Source organism: Anolis carolinensis, chromosome 3 (assembly GCF_035594765.1).
Source record: "Anolis carolinensis isolate JA03-04 chromosome 3, rAnoCar3.1.pri, whole genome shotgun sequence".
NCBI lineage: Eukaryota > Metazoa > Chordata > Lepidosauria > Squamata > Dactyloidae > Anolis > Anolis carolinensis.
Window position 1 is genome coordinate 109,866,951 of NC_085843.1, and position 16,675 is coordinate 109,883,625.

At 37.4% G+C, this 16,675-nt stretch overlaps 1 protein-coding gene across 5 annotated transcripts in view; it reads left to right on the plus strand.

The window, feature by feature from the left end:
• herc2 (HECT and RLD domain containing E3 ubiquitin protein ligase 2) overlaps positions 1–16,675 on the plus strand; it is a 143,699-nt gene that overhangs the window by 13,580 nt on the left and 113,444 nt on the right. For 4 of the 5 annotated variants that reach the window (XM_062975356.1, XM_062975352.1, XM_062975353.1 and 1 more), the window contains exons 4-9: positions 2,428–2,565; positions 11,394–11,613; positions 12,585–12,685; positions 15,356–15,512; positions 15,914–16,024; positions 16,207–16,378. In XM_062975356.1, the coding sequence (XP_062831426.1) occupies positions 2,428–2,565; positions 11,394–11,613; positions 12,585–12,685; positions 15,356–15,512; positions 15,914–16,024; positions 16,207–16,378 (899 nt within the window). The remainder of the gene's footprint in view (positions 1–2,427; positions 2,566–11,393; positions 11,614–12,584; positions 12,686–15,355; positions 15,513–15,913; positions 16,025–16,206; positions 16,379–16,675) is intronic. The other variant, XM_062975355.1, reaches the window with a different exon arrangement.

The window sequence follows — 16,675 nt, forward strand, 5'->3', positions numbered from 1 at the left end:
TCTACTGTCTGTGACCCTGAGAAAACAGAGGATTTTCCAGACTTTGATGATGGGAATACTTTGTTGGGAGGTGTTAGCTGGCCCTGATTGTTTCCTGTCTGGAATTCCCTTGTTTTCAGAGTGGTGTTGTTTGCGATATTTTATGTGCTTCCACTGTCTGTGGCCCTGAGAAAACAGGATTTGCCAGACTTTGATGATGGGAATACTTTGTTGGGAGGTGTTAGCTGGCCCTGATTGTTTCCTGTGTGGAATTCCCCTGTTTATTTACTGTCCTGGTTTTAGAGATTATATTGTTCTGCATTATTCTATCCCAGTAATTATTTCATATTAAAGAAGAATCTCACTTATCCAACATTCGCTTATACAATGTTCTGGATTATCCAACGCAGTCTGCCTTTTCATAATCAATGTTTTTGTAGTCAGTGTTTTAAATTCATTGTGATATTTTAGTGGTAAATTTGTAAATACAGTACAGTAGAGTCTCACTTATCCAACATAAACGGGCCGGCAGAACGTTGGATAAGCGAATATGTTGGATAATGAGGGATTAAGGATAACCCTATTAAACATCAAATTAAGTTATGATTTTACAAATTAAGCACCAAAACATCATGTTAGACAACAAATTTGTCAGAAAAAGTAGTTCAATACGCAGTGATGCTATGTAGTAATTACTGTATTTATAAATTTAGCACCAAAATATCACGATATATTGAAAGCATTGACTACAAAAATGCGTTGGATAATCCAGAACGTTGGATAAGCGAGTGTTGGATAAGTGAGACTCTACTGTAAATACTACATAGCATTACTGCGCATGGAACTACTTTTTCTGTCAAATTTGTTGTATAATATGATGTTTTGGTGCTTAATTTGTATAACGATTACCTCATTTGATGTTTAATTGGCTTTTCCTGAATCCCTTCTTATTATCCAACATATTCACTTATCCTGCCAGCCTGATTACGTTGGATAAGTGAGACTCTACTGTATATTTCCAATCTTATATTATCTGCTCAGAACTGGATTATATGAGGCTCCTTCTTCACAGCTGTATAAAATGCACACTGAAGTGGATTATATGGTAGTGTGGAGTCAAGATAATCCAGTGCAAAGCAGATAATATAAGATTATAAATGGGTTATATAGCTGTGTTGAAGGGCCTTGAGTCTACACTGCCATATAATCCAGTGCAAATTAGATAATCTGTGGTAGAAGTCTAAGTGAGGCCTAAATCTGCCTGTCCCCTAACTGAAACCTGGCTGTCCCTTGGTTGCTAGGCAACCAAGTGGGCAGAGATTAGCCCTCTAAACTGGCAGCAATTGGATAAAAAAAATTATTGCTCTCCCTCTAATTAAGACTTTATTTTTCTTTTCTTTTTGTTGTATCAACCTTGAGGCGTGGATGATGGGTTGTGTTGTCAAATTTTGAGGTTGGGGGGCCTGTACTTTTGTTGTTTTGTGAATCGCCGTGATGCCATCACTCTTTTATATATATAGATATAAGGATAAAGGTATCAGTTTCTCTATGACAGGGGTGTTTAACTAATTTTCATGGAGGGTCACATCAGCCTTATGGTTGCCTTTAAAGGGACATAGAATCTATGGATGGAGAATCTCTGGATACAGAGGGTCATTTATAATTTTTTTACATAGTGGTCAGTGCTCTTTAGTTTTTACCCAGTTTGGATATTACTATTATTCAGATAAATGCCTTTGTCTTTATGACAATGGGAACCTTTTGTAGGAGTTGAAATCAAAGGAAAAAAATACTGATAAAATATATGCTTTCACTCATACTTCATAAGACAATGTATGGTATTTCATTGCATTCTGAATTTATGCAGTTCTGCAATTGTTTTTCTCGGCTTTGATCTAATGACTCATATGTTTAAAGGTCTTGCAGAGAATGGAGACAAAGAGGCTTAGTTATGGACAGGAAATCTTATGTATGAAATATGCAACTGGATTGAGTTTGAAATCCATTAGAAAGTGATAGGAGCTTCCACTTTTTGAATGTATGCATGCATCTTAACAATGAGGCACAACAGAGACAGGGAATGTACAATCCTGCATATGTTGTTGGCCTATAATTCCCATCATCCCTCAACATTGACCCTGTTGGCTAATGCAGTCTGATGAGAGCTGCAGCTCAAGAACATCTAGAAGAAGATTTGTTCCCCAACCCGGCATTTTGGGATTCTAAATAGAATAGGTCACAGTGTTGTTCAGTGAAGCAGGAGCTTTAGCACCAGTAAGAGTTAGTGTGTCTCTTCCATGTAATGATAATATTAGAGGTAATCTGAGGACACTGAACGACCTTTTCGATAGCGAGACTGAGAACCTCTTTGATGGAACAGTTTTTTTCCTTTAAGCCATTTACATTGTTGCATTTGAATTCCCCCCCCCCCCCCCCCCAATTCCATAGATGACACTACTGAAGGTCAGACCGGATCAAAAAAAGATGATCAGAATGACAAGGAGAGGAAAGATGAAGAAGATACACCATCACCTACTTACAGAGCCAAATCCATTGTTGAAAGCTGGGTTTGGGGCAAACAACCAGGTAATCTCTTTCAAATTTTGATGATGAAGAAGAAGTTAGTGTTGTTCAGCATGGAACTTGTTATCTCTCCAATCCTGTAGAACTGTTGAAGCTATGGGAAGGGAAAATGATATTGTCTTTCCTTCCTTTTTCTTTCAGAGCTTTCTCTTGTGCTGTATGGTGCTGTATGGTGCTAGGGGTCTTAACTGGAATTTAAGAGGATGCAATTTTACTAGTGGATTAAATTACCAAATAGGCTTTGGCTGACTCATTTACTTCCATACAGTGTTTAATGACAGTGATATAGAAGCATAACTCTCAGTTCATGGCTGTAGAGTCAGTGTTGGTTCAGTTAATAAATAAATTATACGTTTTCTAGCTAGTTATTGACTCGGGAACCCATGAAATCTTTCAATTACATGGCGTTTGGGTGGTTCATGGTGCTATTTGTATACATTTCTTTGGGAAATTGCTTCGAAAACACCACAGTGGTGTTAACCCTTCCCTATGATATCTAAAGCTCTATCCGTCTGTCTATCTGGAGTTACACTTCACCCAATTGCAGTTACGTTTTGGATTCAAATGTTCCCAATAAATGTGAAAAAGTCAATGTTGCCCTTCAAATACAATAAAGCAAAAAAAAAAAAAACAATTTGGGAACTTAAGAAATGTACATGTCCTGACTTACAAACAAATTCAGATTGAGAACACACCTAAAGAACCTATCCTGTTTATAGCTTGGTGGGTGCCTGTGCCACATTTCAGCCCAAATGAGAGCATATAGGGAAAGCAGAGGGTTAGTTTACCCACGTTATTTTGAATATAGGGGGAAAATGATTACATTTATAAGTTCAGTGGAAACTGGATGGAAACATGGAGGCAAATTTATAAGCCTGCAATACATTAAGCCCTATTTGAAATACGTTTCTTGACATGAAAGCAGCTTTCAGTTCAAATGGTATCTGGGATAAGTTCCCAGTCACATGAAATTCTGTAAATATATATTCACCCAGGTTCAGTCACATTTTGGAATCAAATATTCCCAATAAATGTGAGACTGCCTGTGTATAGAAATCAGAGTATCTTTATGTGTTGTATAATATGCCCTATTGAAACAGTTAAATGTTATAGGAAACGTTATCATTTATCCTCAGGGGCAGCTGTTGATATAATGTTGAACCAAGAATACCATATACTGTATACTAAAAAAGTATTAATTCCCATTGCAATGGGAATTGCTGGCTTTAATACTAGGCATGCACTACTTTGAACCTTAGCTGATTGGCAAGGTCATCCCCATTTTACCAATGGGGCCAGATATAGCTAGGTTAGGGATAGATATGCTCTAGAGCCCAAAGCACTACAGAGCACTTGATTTCCATTATCTTGGGAAGGGCACAGCTATGCCAATTACAATAGCTGCTTTCATGATCTGATGTGATAGTGCCTCACTTTTGGTCTTTGCTTTCCCCCCAGCATGTTAAAGGGCTTCTTGCCATTTGTATTAGGGGTTCCTTGAAGCATAATTTTTGAGCATCTTGATTTTAAGAGTGGAATTCCCTAAGATTTTAAACAGATTTTTTTTGGAGGTATTGTATATTAGGGATGCTAGCAGGGATAGCAAGGGTCAATGTTCCTTACATGAGAGGTTGAAACAGCCTTCTCCATTTCTAAAACAATTTGTTGATTTTTTTGAAGTTAGAATTTAAAATCCTTGAAGTTTCAGATGCTGCCAATGTGCTGTTAAAAATAATAAGAATTTGTTTACAGATTACTATATTATGAGTGGAATCCAGATGTTATTGTGGGTGACTTAATGCCTGCTATAATTGTGTCTTATGTCTGGCTATAACCATATAGTATATAGTTACAGCCTATTCTGATGGATGGTCAAGAAAACTATAGTGTACAGTATAACGCATTTTCTAAAAACTTGCTAAACTAGTTTTGGATTTTAGGTTTCCTGTTCATTGAAAATATTTGCTGTTATCGAACGGCTAAAAACAGAGAGTTAGGCACACTGTGTTCCATGTTGGCACTTGGTTCAGTAAAGATATGGTTACTTTTGTGTGATCGAGGCAGCCTCTGCAATGTGGAATGAATGCAGTTTGGCACCATTTTAACTGCCATGGCTCAATGGTATGGAATCCTGGGATTTGGTAGTTTCCTTAAAGAGGAAGGCTCTTTGGCATTATAAAATGACAAGTCCCGGATTTCCATTTCAGAGAGCGATTGCAGTTAGTAGTGTCAAACTACATTATTTCTACAGTATAGAAACAGCTTGGGTCATTTTCTTCACTTTTCAAAAAGTATGAGATTGTATGATATTTACATAGCTCCCTTTTAAAAATATTGGCTTTGAATGGAAAGCCTCTTCAGTAACTTCATTTGATGAACATTACTACTATGATTTTTCTAAAGGGAAATCTCTCTCCTACAGCCATCAGTTTTAATATCAACATTATGTACTAAACCATACTTGGCTAAACTTCAGATGTTAGGAGATGCCTGTCAGAGTAAACAGGTCATGTTCCCTCTTAGTAGATTTACTGCAGCCTCATTGACCTGTTATCCTCCAGATGCATTGGAGTACAACTTGTCTTAGTCCCAGCAAGCTTTTCATTATTTTGAGCTGTGGTTGTTTGGTGCAGTAGTTCTTGAGTAACAGGAACATGCTACTGATTCTGGATAGGAATTAGTGTTGCAAAATGCTGACATGCAGATGTCTGTCTGCTACGGTATGTTCCCTTGAGATTTTGTTTACAAAATAAAGTTTGAGAGGTGTTATGGTGACTGTGGCTAGTGCTCTGACTCTGATTTGCCATGTAGGTCTTATATAGTTAGGTTGTATTGGGTGTTATGAATTGTAAAGCATTTATATGAATATGTTTGCTAGCTCTTAGAACATGACTCGTTTGAATCCCCACTCAAGCATGGAAACTCACTGGGTGACTTTTCGCAAATCCTTTTCTTAGATACACAAAGGAAACCCACTCTAAATAAAACTTGCCAAGAAAATGGTGTGATAGATATGCGTTTGGGTCACCATAAATTGGAAATAATTGGAAGTCACTTCAATTTTAACACCAGTCTTTTGACTTCCAAATTCGCTTTAGTAGAAGTTTACATGCTGCTTCTTTAATAAATGAATCTCCTGGAATCTGATGATTGCAATATATTGCAGTGAGGGTAGTGGCCATGGAGAACATAATTCTGGTTTGTCTATTTTTCACATTTTTAAAAGGAGGCTGCATTTTTGTAATGTATAGTCAGAAAGTGTCTGGAGCACCAAAATCATTCTACAGGGATTCTCCTGTTCTTTTAATGTCTTTCCCCTATGCTCCTGAATGAAGAAAATTGTATTTCATAATGTTGCATAGTTCTTGAGGGCATTGCACAATGTGAGAGAAATTCCTCAGTCACCTGATGAATATGCACAGACACCTCTAATCACTCACTCATCTTCCTGATTATATATTTTACCCTGCAAACGGGTCATGCCATCTAAATAGTTGTTATTGAGCATGGCAAAATGAACTGTCTTAAGGATTATGATTTTTTTCAGTGTCAGTTAAATTATACAGCTCAAATATTATAGTATTGCTTACTATCTGAGCCAGTTACCCAGGATTAACGGAAATGCTGCGGAATGCTGATCAGATTGCAACTGCTGGTCAGTCAAATTAGATGACATTCCATAAATCTCTTGATAGGATTCTTTATACCTGCACTTATCTGAAAAGAAGAAACAGAGTAAAAAATGTAAATAAATATGGGCCTATGATTTAGGAGAAAGGGGAATGTAGCTTCATGCCAGTTACCTGATTTACATCCCCCCCTCACTGCTATTTGCGTTATGACTGATGTGAAATGTTTTCTCTAGTAGGTGATCTAATTGGGAAAATTGATTGAGAAGGCGAACAAAGGGTTAAGCTGTGTCTGTGTTCCAGATCTGGCTTCTAACTCTATAGCTGCTCTGTGTATTTCTTCATGGCTGTGTGGACTTTTCCAAATCAGTGTTTCTATGGCTTTGTGTCATATGTCCCAAGACAGAAGCAGAATGGTTCTTGATTTTGTAAACTAGTGCCTAATGCAGTGGTTCTCAATCTGTGGGAGTTGTAGGTAGGCCAAAATACCTGGGTACCCACAGCTTGAGAACCACTGGCCTAATGGGTTCATTTCGATCTGCTTCAGCCCAGTTACAGGATCTGAAAATAGGATATGAGAGTTGAGAAGCTAATTGTCCACTAAAACCATATTTTCTGAGGAACTTACGCAAGACTTGAGAAAGCTTCAGCTTTCATCTTCCCAATGTTTTATTAGTCCTAAAAAGGACTAGGTTTAATTCTCAACTGGTTTTTGTATATATACAGGAATGACAATTCAAATGGATAATCCTGTGCTGTTCTCAGGTTTAAACTAAATTTGCTACCTTGTTTGTGTTGTCTACAATCTTAGTGTTCTGCCGTTTTAAGACTTGCTTTGTCAGTACTATTTTTAAATGATCGTTTTTATTCAAGAAAGAGACAAAAGGAGACACACAAACAAGCATTGTATATGTACGAAGCCACCAAAACTACACAACTCCTCGCAATTTACGGTATATTAATAACTACGACTATATTATAAGATTTTATGAATTATGCCATTATAGCAAAACATCCAACGCATTTTTGAAGTCAATGTTTTCTATACATCATGATATTTTGGTGCTAAATTCGTAAATACAGCAATTACTACATAGCATTATTGCGTATTGAACTACGTTTTCTGTCAATTTTGTTGTATAACATGATGTTTTGGTGCTTAATTTGTAAAATCATAACCTAATTTGATGTTTAATAGGCTTTTCCTTAATCCCTCCTTATTATCCAACATATTCGCTTATCCAATGTTCTGCCGGCCCATTTATGTTGGATAAGTGAGACTCTACTGTACTTTTAATAACAGGTTGGGGTTAGGTTTGTGCTAGATAGCACAATATGTCTCTTTTTTCTTTATGTCTTGCTGTGTTTTATGATGTTAGACATTTTCTGCATTTTCACTTATGCACGTGTTTGTATTGAATATATTTAATAATATATTTTTAAAAGCTGACAAAATAGAATACAGCGTACTTCCCCATTCATTGTAATAAATGTAACATCAGGTTCAGAGTAAATATGAGCAACTTCCCTTTACAATGCCAAGCAAATTTATCATAGCAAGCAATCAAGGGTGCAAATCCTGGCCATTCAGAATAGTTCTTCTGGGCAGAATGTTTTAGTTTTAATTTTGAGGCCAATTTCACTGCTGCATAGTAGAGCCAACAAAGTGTTCTCATTATTTTTTGGTTGTACTCATTTTGTTACCCATTCTACCTATATGCTAATTTTCATCCAGCTTGTTTCATCATGTGTAGTCTTCTGCAAACAATGGGCTCAACAGCACTAAACTGGGTGTTAACAACTTATTATATCAGTTGGCTTTTCCCATTTCACTATTCCATTATAAGAGCAAAGTCTTAGCCAAATTGCCTGGCCTGTTAGTACAAGAAAATTATTTTACCATTGTTGCTGAATCTCACCCCGTTCTCCGTCTCCCCAGTATCACAAATCTGTTTCAAGTTAAGTCCTTCTGTTGTCATGGAATAAGAGTTAAAGATTCAGCTGTATTCTGATTAGTTTAGTGAGCATCTAAAACCCTACCTTGACAATAGTTGATGTCTCCCCATGCCCTGTATTATTTACTGAGCTTTGTTAATTGTCTTATAACTGCTATAACTGCAATGTTATGTGCCTAGGACCCACAGCCAGAAATTATGGTTGTTCCCAAACTCTGAGAACATCCTTAAACAACAAACATAATCTGGCTATATTTTCTACTAGTCACATAGACCTCTGATGATTATCATGTATGCATTAGATATTGCTCATTATGTTCATATCTCTAAATTTCTATAAAATGTTGGTGCTTGGAATAAACTTTTATCTTTCTTGACCAGTGCTGTGAGTAGGTTGGACTGAAAGCAGTGCTGGGTCTTAATAGATCCTTTGGCCAAAGTTGTTGGCTGTTGGCCTTCCTGCTCAGTTTCAGGACTCACCCTAGCTTTGTGCCCCACTTGAGAGGATGATATAGGGCGGCTAACATACTAAGTACTGCCTCATGTGTTAAGCTAGTGATGTACTGAGCACCAGAATTGTCAGGGTGGTCCTGGAACCCCAAACTGGCTCTGTCAAAGTAAACATTGAAATCCTTGGAACCCATGCCCTGGGATGTTCCAGCACTGTCTTCAAGACCCACTTCAGCCGGTTCAAGCAAGGAGACCCCTTGGCAAAGGAGTAAGCAGTATAATAGTAACTTATCTGCTGTCTCCTTTGTCCAGTGCTAAGTACAAACTTTCAAAATTCAGGCAAGAGCTGAAGAGTTTCCTTGTGAAGAATCATTTTGTATGAAGGCAGCTTCTCCCCACATATCAGTGGAGTATTTTAGACCATTAATATTAAAATACTCAAATTACTATCCTTACTCTTGATATGTATGAGATTTACTTTATAAGGAACAGGTTTCAATAGTATTTCATGACTAGTTGGGAGCATGTCGATAAACATTACCTCAGGTTAAGAAGCTGTCACTTTTTTTTCTTCCTAGATATAGAATGACCACTCGAGATTTTGTAACATCATAGAGTTGGGACAGATCACAAGGGCCATCATTTCCAACCCCCTGCCATACAGGAATACATAAAGCATTCCAGACAGATGGCTATCCAGCCTCAGTTTAAAAACCTTCATAGAAGGAGAATTCACCACACTCTGAAGCAGCGTATTCCAGAGTTAAACAACTATTAGAAAAGTTTGTTCCATTTATCAGGAAAGTAGCATAAAATTTTGTCGTTTAAGTATTCCTTTCATGCCTTACATTGTGCAAATGTAAGTTCATATTACAAATTTTATAATAAGTTCATTCTTAATTGCTACACTTTTTAATTCAAACAAGAAAAACAGAACACTGTTTTCTTTATAATCCTATTTTTCTTAAATTTAATCAAAAATCAATTATTCTTCAAAACATCGCCCCCTACTTTTAGTATCAAATAGAATGCAAGTGGGTTTTGTACTAACTCTCAATTAGCTAAGTTAATTTGTCCATCCCTGCAATGTCTACTAATTTGTTGATCAATTCATCTTCAGATGGGATCTTTGATATTTTCCAGTATTTGATATAGAATATCTGATACTGTTACCATATGCCGAGGTAATCTGCTGATCTTTTGTTTGTCAAACTCAAAAAACTCAATCAAGTATTTGAGTTTCCAGTTTGAGAACAAGTTTTATTTTCAAAAGTTTCTGTGTTATTGATTTTAACAGCCACAAGTTTTTGGTTTAGACCAAGCCATGCCACTAAAATAGCTTTCATCACTATGAGTTGACAAACTTATGCAGGTGAATCATAGACTCATAGAGTTGGAAGAGACCTCGTGGGCCATCCAATCCAACCCCTGCCAAAAAGCAGGAAAATCGCATTCAAAGCACCCCCGACAGATGGCCATCTAGCCTCTGTTTAAAAGTTTCCAAGGAAGGAGCTTCCACCACACTCTGGGGCAGAGAGTTCCACTGCTGAAAACTCATATGGTCAGGAAGTACTTCTTAATGTTCAGGTGGAATCTCCTTTCCTGTAGTTTGAAGCCATTGTTCCACGTCCTAGTCTCCAGGGCAGCAGAAAACAAGCTTGTTCCCTCCTCACTGTGACTTCCCTTCACATATTTATGGCCCTCATCATGTCTCCTTTCAGCCTTCTCTTCTGCAGGCTAAACATGCCCAGCTCTTTAAGTTGCTCCTCATAGAGCTTGTTCTCCAGACCCTTGATCATTTTAGTCGCCCTCCTCTGGACATATTCCAGCTTGTCAACATCTCCCTTAAATTGCGGTGCCCAGAATTGAACACAGTATTCCAGGTGTGATCTGACCAAGGGAGAATTGCTACTGGCCAGAAGTAAATTAGACACAATAAACGGCACCTTAGTAAGCTCCAAATTTGACTACTGCAGTGCACTCTGTGTGGAGCTACTCTGGAAGCAAGCGCAGAAGGTAGCAACTAGACTGCTGTCTGGAATGCTATACAGCGACCACATAATTCTGGTATTAAATAAATTAATACCAGTATATTTCTTAAATGGTCTCACATCTCTTCCTATATATGTTTACCTGTTATTTGAGGTCTGCTGGAAGTATCTTCCACTTTGTCCCATAAGTCAGAAATGTGCTATCAGAAGATGTGGGTGAAAGCTTTCTCTGGTATAAGGGAATTCCCTCCTTTTACAGACCTGGATAATAGTGCCCATGCTGCCATCATTCTGGCTGCAAGGGAAAATGTTGCTAGTTACTAAAGCTTGTGAGATGCAATTGATTATATCCACATTTGCATGAGTGGTTTTGTTTCGTTTGCTTTAAATCTGCCTTGGTTTAATTTTCAAATTGTTTAATATGTTCTTAGCCTTTAAATTATTCTTACTGTTTTAAATAATTTTAAACTGTTCAGTTTCATTTTAATGCAAGCCACTCTTGAGATACATAGGGAACAATCAGCTCATATGTGAAAAGATGCCTAGGAACTCGGTGTATGCTACCATAAGATCCCATTTCACAAATGAAGTATACAGTAATGAACAAAGTATGGTGCATTCCAAATAGTTAGCATTGTACCCTAAAAATGAACACAATTCTTTATCTAAATAATAAATTGGGTGCATTTTATTTCTTTCCCAGTTATCATGAACTGTCAGATTTCTTCAAGGTATATTCATACTTTGAATATTTTGTATGTATTGTGCTCCATGTTTTATATAAGTAATATTCTTTTTTGTCCTAGATGTGAGTGAATTGAAAGAGTGCCTTTATGTCCTGGTGAAGGAGCAACAAGCTCTAGCCAAGAAAACTGCCACCACAACACTCTCAGCCCTGAGACTAAAACAAAGGCTTGCTATCTTAGAACGCTATTTTATTGCATTAAATAGAACTGTCCTTCAGGAAAATGTCAAAGTTAAGTGGAAAAGCAGCAATTTTCCTTTGCCTGCTGTGGACAAGAAGAGGTAAAGACCTGTTCAAAGAAATCTTTCTTATTTCCTCCTCCAGGGCCCTTTATTCAATTACTTGAGGTCTAAATTCACTTCCTAGGCCCACTCAGTCATTATAATTTACATATGTATTGACTAACCTTTCAGCGGTTTATTCAAAATGTCAATCTTAGCTGAGATTTAGGCCTGATTTTTCCTTCACCCAGAGCTGTGGCAGTTTCACTAGTGTGTTGTGCCTCAGTGTAAGGAAATGTTCTTGTTGTTTGCCATCAAATTCCCTTGGACATAGGGCAACCCAATGAATGAAAGACTACAAAAAGCCCTGATCGTCAACTGCCCTATTCAAGTCTTGACAGTGCCATGGCCATGGCTTCCCTGACCAAATCAATCCAACTGTAGTTCAGTATCTCTTGTTGCCTACTGCTTTGTTTTACCAAGCAAAAGTAAAAGAAAGTAAATATTAGCAGTTTATAATCTTGATGTTTTATGAGTAAGGATACAAATATTTCATGTCGTTGTTAATAGCTTCTTAACTAGTGCTGTGGTAGAGTTGTTTCCTGATGATATATCGGGGATGGAGCATTTGTCCTTATTCTTGAGTTACATCATTTTTATTACAGTTTTTCTATTTAAACATTCTAATCAATATTGTGTATAGTTAACCCTTCACAGCTTCCCTGTTCTTGTTTAGCTAAGTGATTGGTCAGTTAGCTGAACATTCAGCAGAATCATAGAAAAATCAGTCAGAATTGATAATCTATTATTCCATAGCTTTAAATGAGATGGTGTACATTGTATAGTAGTATAGTTGATAAATCAGGACCAAGCTTCCATAAAAGTGTCCCTTAATGTTTCTTCTCTGTTCAGCTGAGGATGGGGGTGCCAAGCAACATCTGTCTAGCGACAGTCAACATTTTGAAGATATAGGTGTTTAGTTTAAACAAATGTATTGTGTCCATCTGTAATGACTTCATTGTTTGCTACAGTCCCAGACCTGTTGGCAAAGGAGTAGAAGGACTTGCTCGTGTAGGATCCAGAGCTGCCCTTTCGTTTGCATTTGCATTCCTACGGAGAGCTTGGAGATCAGGTATAGTTCAATAGTACTATGAATCTGATTGTGCCTTTTTCAGGTTAGTAAAATTATTATCTAAAAGTTCTGTTTGTGTTTAGGTAATTTACTTGGAATCTTGTACAGATCCACAGAAGGAGAAAGTCTCATTGAATTGAATATAACTTATTCCCAGATGTGTGTGGTATTTCCATGTAAGACAGTGGTTCTTAACCTGTGGGTCCCAGATGTTTTGGCTTTCAACTCCCAGAAATCCTAGCAGCTGGTAAAGTGGCAGGGATTTCTGGGAGTTGTAGGCCAAAACACCTGGGGACCCACAGGTTGAGAACCACTGATGTAAGCGCTATGAACTAGCCCTTTCTTAAGGGTCAAGGCAGTATAAACCTTAACTTTGATGGAGTAATTTCCATTTTGAGGATACAATTCTGAAGCTAAAAGACAATGGATTGCATTTATCTACAAACATGCAGACAAACATAAACAAACAGAGAAACAGTTTATACAGAGCAAAAAGACAATACCCCTCACAAAAACAAATGGATACTGTTCCATTATCCAGGCGGAGGCCAAAAAAAGGGGGGGGGGGGCTAGACAGAGAAGAATAGTCAATTTTACCGGGGTGTGTGTGTTGAAGGAGTAAAACAATTTCTCCGGAATTTCTTTTATTCCCCCCACTCATGTTGCCGTCATGGAAACATGACGGTAACATGATATTTCTTAATATAAAAAAATTAAAATACAACAACTAACTCAGTCTAATCTCATCTTTACCACTACAACCACACACAATTCTCTGCTAAACATACACATCAGTAAAAAACTAATCTATAAGCCTCACACTCTCTACTTGTTGATTATAAATGCTCAGTTTTCTGTTCCCTTAAAATATCACTGTATCGCCTTTCTACTTTTAATAGTACTCTTCTAAATCAGAAAACCAATAGTAGACTTTTTTCTCCATCTTTGATGTAAAATAAAATAATAAGTCCCTGTCTTTAAATTCATCAAAGATTTATCCATGATCAACATTATCAAATGGAGGATACGAAATGCTACTTGGGTTTTCTTTTGTACTCTCAATGGTTTGTAAGAGTGCTCATTTTTAAAGCTCTAGTCCATTGGCGAGTTCGCTATTTAGCAGGAAAGTGTGGAACTTCTGTTTGAGAAGCACTCTAAAGCTTCCTTGGATGTACAGAATTCGTTATTTCTCGGATGTACAACTCTTGGTCTTCTAGATATTTGGGCATAGGCTTTCACAATCACTTACTCTTGATTGATGAGGCATGATGGCAGTTTGTAGGCAAAAGCATCTAGAAGGCCAAAGGTCATGTGTCTCTGGATTAAAGTGTCTTGTGGAATTATTTATTCTCCTCAGATTTTGTAGTTAGGTGGTCTGGAACTGAAATTGACTTAATTGACATTGTTATCACTTGATATACATAAGATAATAAATGCTGTGAAGGTGCTAAATATGTTTGTTGTGTCATAAAAGTTGAATTAACATAAACAATCTGGCATTTATTAGTTGCATAAATGTTCATCTGCCTGAGACAGTACTTGGTAGAAACATCTGTAGTAGCTATTATAGCTGTGTGAGTCACTGAATAAGTCTATCAACTTTGTGCATCTGGATCCTCATATTTTTGCCCATTCTTCTTGGCAAAATTAGTCTAGCTTTGTCAGGTTAGACATGACCATTAGTACATGGCTACTTTGAAGTCTTGCCATGAAGTTTCAATCATTGAGGTCTGCCCTTTGGTCTATTCTGAGGTATTCAATTTCCTGTTTTTAAATTGCTTTGATTATTTATCAAGGGTCGTTGCCATACTGAATAGTGGTGTTTTGTCCCAGGCCCCATCTACACTGTCATATAATGCAGTTTGAAAATGCATTGCATGGTCGGTGTGGAATGAAATAATATAGTTTAATTGCATTGAACTGCATTATATGAGTCTACACTGCCCATATAATGCAGTTTCAAACTGCATTACATGGCAGTATAGATATCTCAGATCTCTTGCAGCCTATGACTGAGTTTCTTCCAAAACAGCCCTGTATTTGGCTCAGTCGATCTTGTTTTAGTCCTAACCAGTTTCCCAGTCCCTGTTGAAGAATAGCATCTCCCCAGCAAGAGTCTGCTACCACTGTGGGGGAAGGCGATCTCAAAGTAATGAGCACAGTTGGCTTTGCACAATACATTTTGTGCCAAGACCTAGAAGCTTAATTTGGATCTCATCATACCAGAGAAACTTTCCCTCAGATGTTCGTTTTTTTTGTGCCATGTGTATTTTTTATAGATAGTCTTAAATATAAGTTTGCTTCAATAATAGCTTTTTTCTCATTATTCTTTTACGTACCCCAGCTTTATGAAACACCTACATGATATTTGTCCCATGGACAGTTTCTGCCCTCTGTATATCTTTACCTCCTTTGAAGTTGCCACTGGTCTTTTCGTTGCTTTTCTTTACAAAAAACAAGTGACAGTTTGTACCTTGACAGCATTGAGTAGGTTGTGTACACTAAGTGTTAACAATGTCAATTAAATATGTTTTAGTCCCCCTGGTATAGGAGAATTATAATACAGGAAATGTACCAAAGTACATCAATTGGCCATCAATTTTTATGTTACTCTATTTATGTTTCACTGGATTTCCTTAACATAGCAAACATATTGTATGCCATGTTTAGGTGAGGATGCAGATCTTTGCAGTGAACTATTACAAGAGTCTCTTGATGCCCTGAGAGCACTCCCAGAAGCATCACTCTTCGATGAAGGAACAGTATCCTCTGTCTGGCTGGAAGTTGTGGAGAGAGCAACCAAATTTCTAAGGTCTGTTGTGACTGGGTAAGTTTCTTTTTTAAATGTTCTGTGAATTTGTATGAGGAGGCTATTGTAAGGATTCTAGCATGATGGATTTTCACCCTCTGTGTTTTGTGCTTGAAGGAAACTGATGTTAAACCATTTTTAAGGGTTTCCTCTTAAAATCTTGAGATACATGAATGTGAACTTATACTTCTTTCTTGTCATTTCTTTAAAAATGCATTTCCTGGATTTATTCATATTGTATAAAATGCAGGTAGGTATGGAGGGACATGTTGCATTAGTAGTCTCCTTGAAAAGAAATTAGAAAAGAAAAACACAGTTTTGTTAAAAGTTTTGTCTAAAAGCACTCTGTAATGCAAAGGTTTTTATTTAGCTGCTTTGGGATACTATCTTCAACAAAACTGATTTCTGCTTTAAATTAGAGATATTCATGGAACTCCGGGTTCAAAAGGGTCTGGAAACATTCCGTTGCAAGACCAACACTTGGCACTTGCTATATTGCTAGAATTGGCTGTCCAGAGAGGCACACTAAGGTGAGCAGTGGAGAGCATAGTCTTTTTACATTTTTATGGCCCCTTCAGTCCTCATTACATGTTTTAAATTGTTCATATGTGTATATATTTATAAATTCTTATAAAGTAAAGGAAATATAAATGCAATTAAGTAAGATCTGTTTCACATATTTAACCATGCTTCTGGTTCTCCTCTCCCTCAGCCAAATGTTGTCTGCTGTTATACTATTGCTCCAGCTCTGGGACAATGGCACACGGGAAACAGATAACGAAAGATCAGCACAGGGAACTAGTGCCCCTCTCCTTCCTCTGCTGCAAAGGTTCCAGAATATAATTTGTAATAAAGAGATGAACAATACTGAAGAAGAACTTCAGGTAGGCCCACCCCTCATTAACTTATTTAGTTACATTGATAACCTGTGGACTGCAGTGGTCTTTACCTATTTATTGTGTTGCCCATGGAGCTTAAACCTGCCCTGTCATTGCCTTTCCCACCATGAGAATATATGGCCATTTTGTTTTGTCTGTCCATCCAACCAACCATCCATCCATCCATCTATCTCTCTGCTTACTCCTATCCACTTACTTCAATCATAGATTGCAGTTTCCTGGCCATTATCAAGAAGCCCTGGAGTGGAAGAGGGTGGAGGAAATAAGGAGATTTCAGCTTTT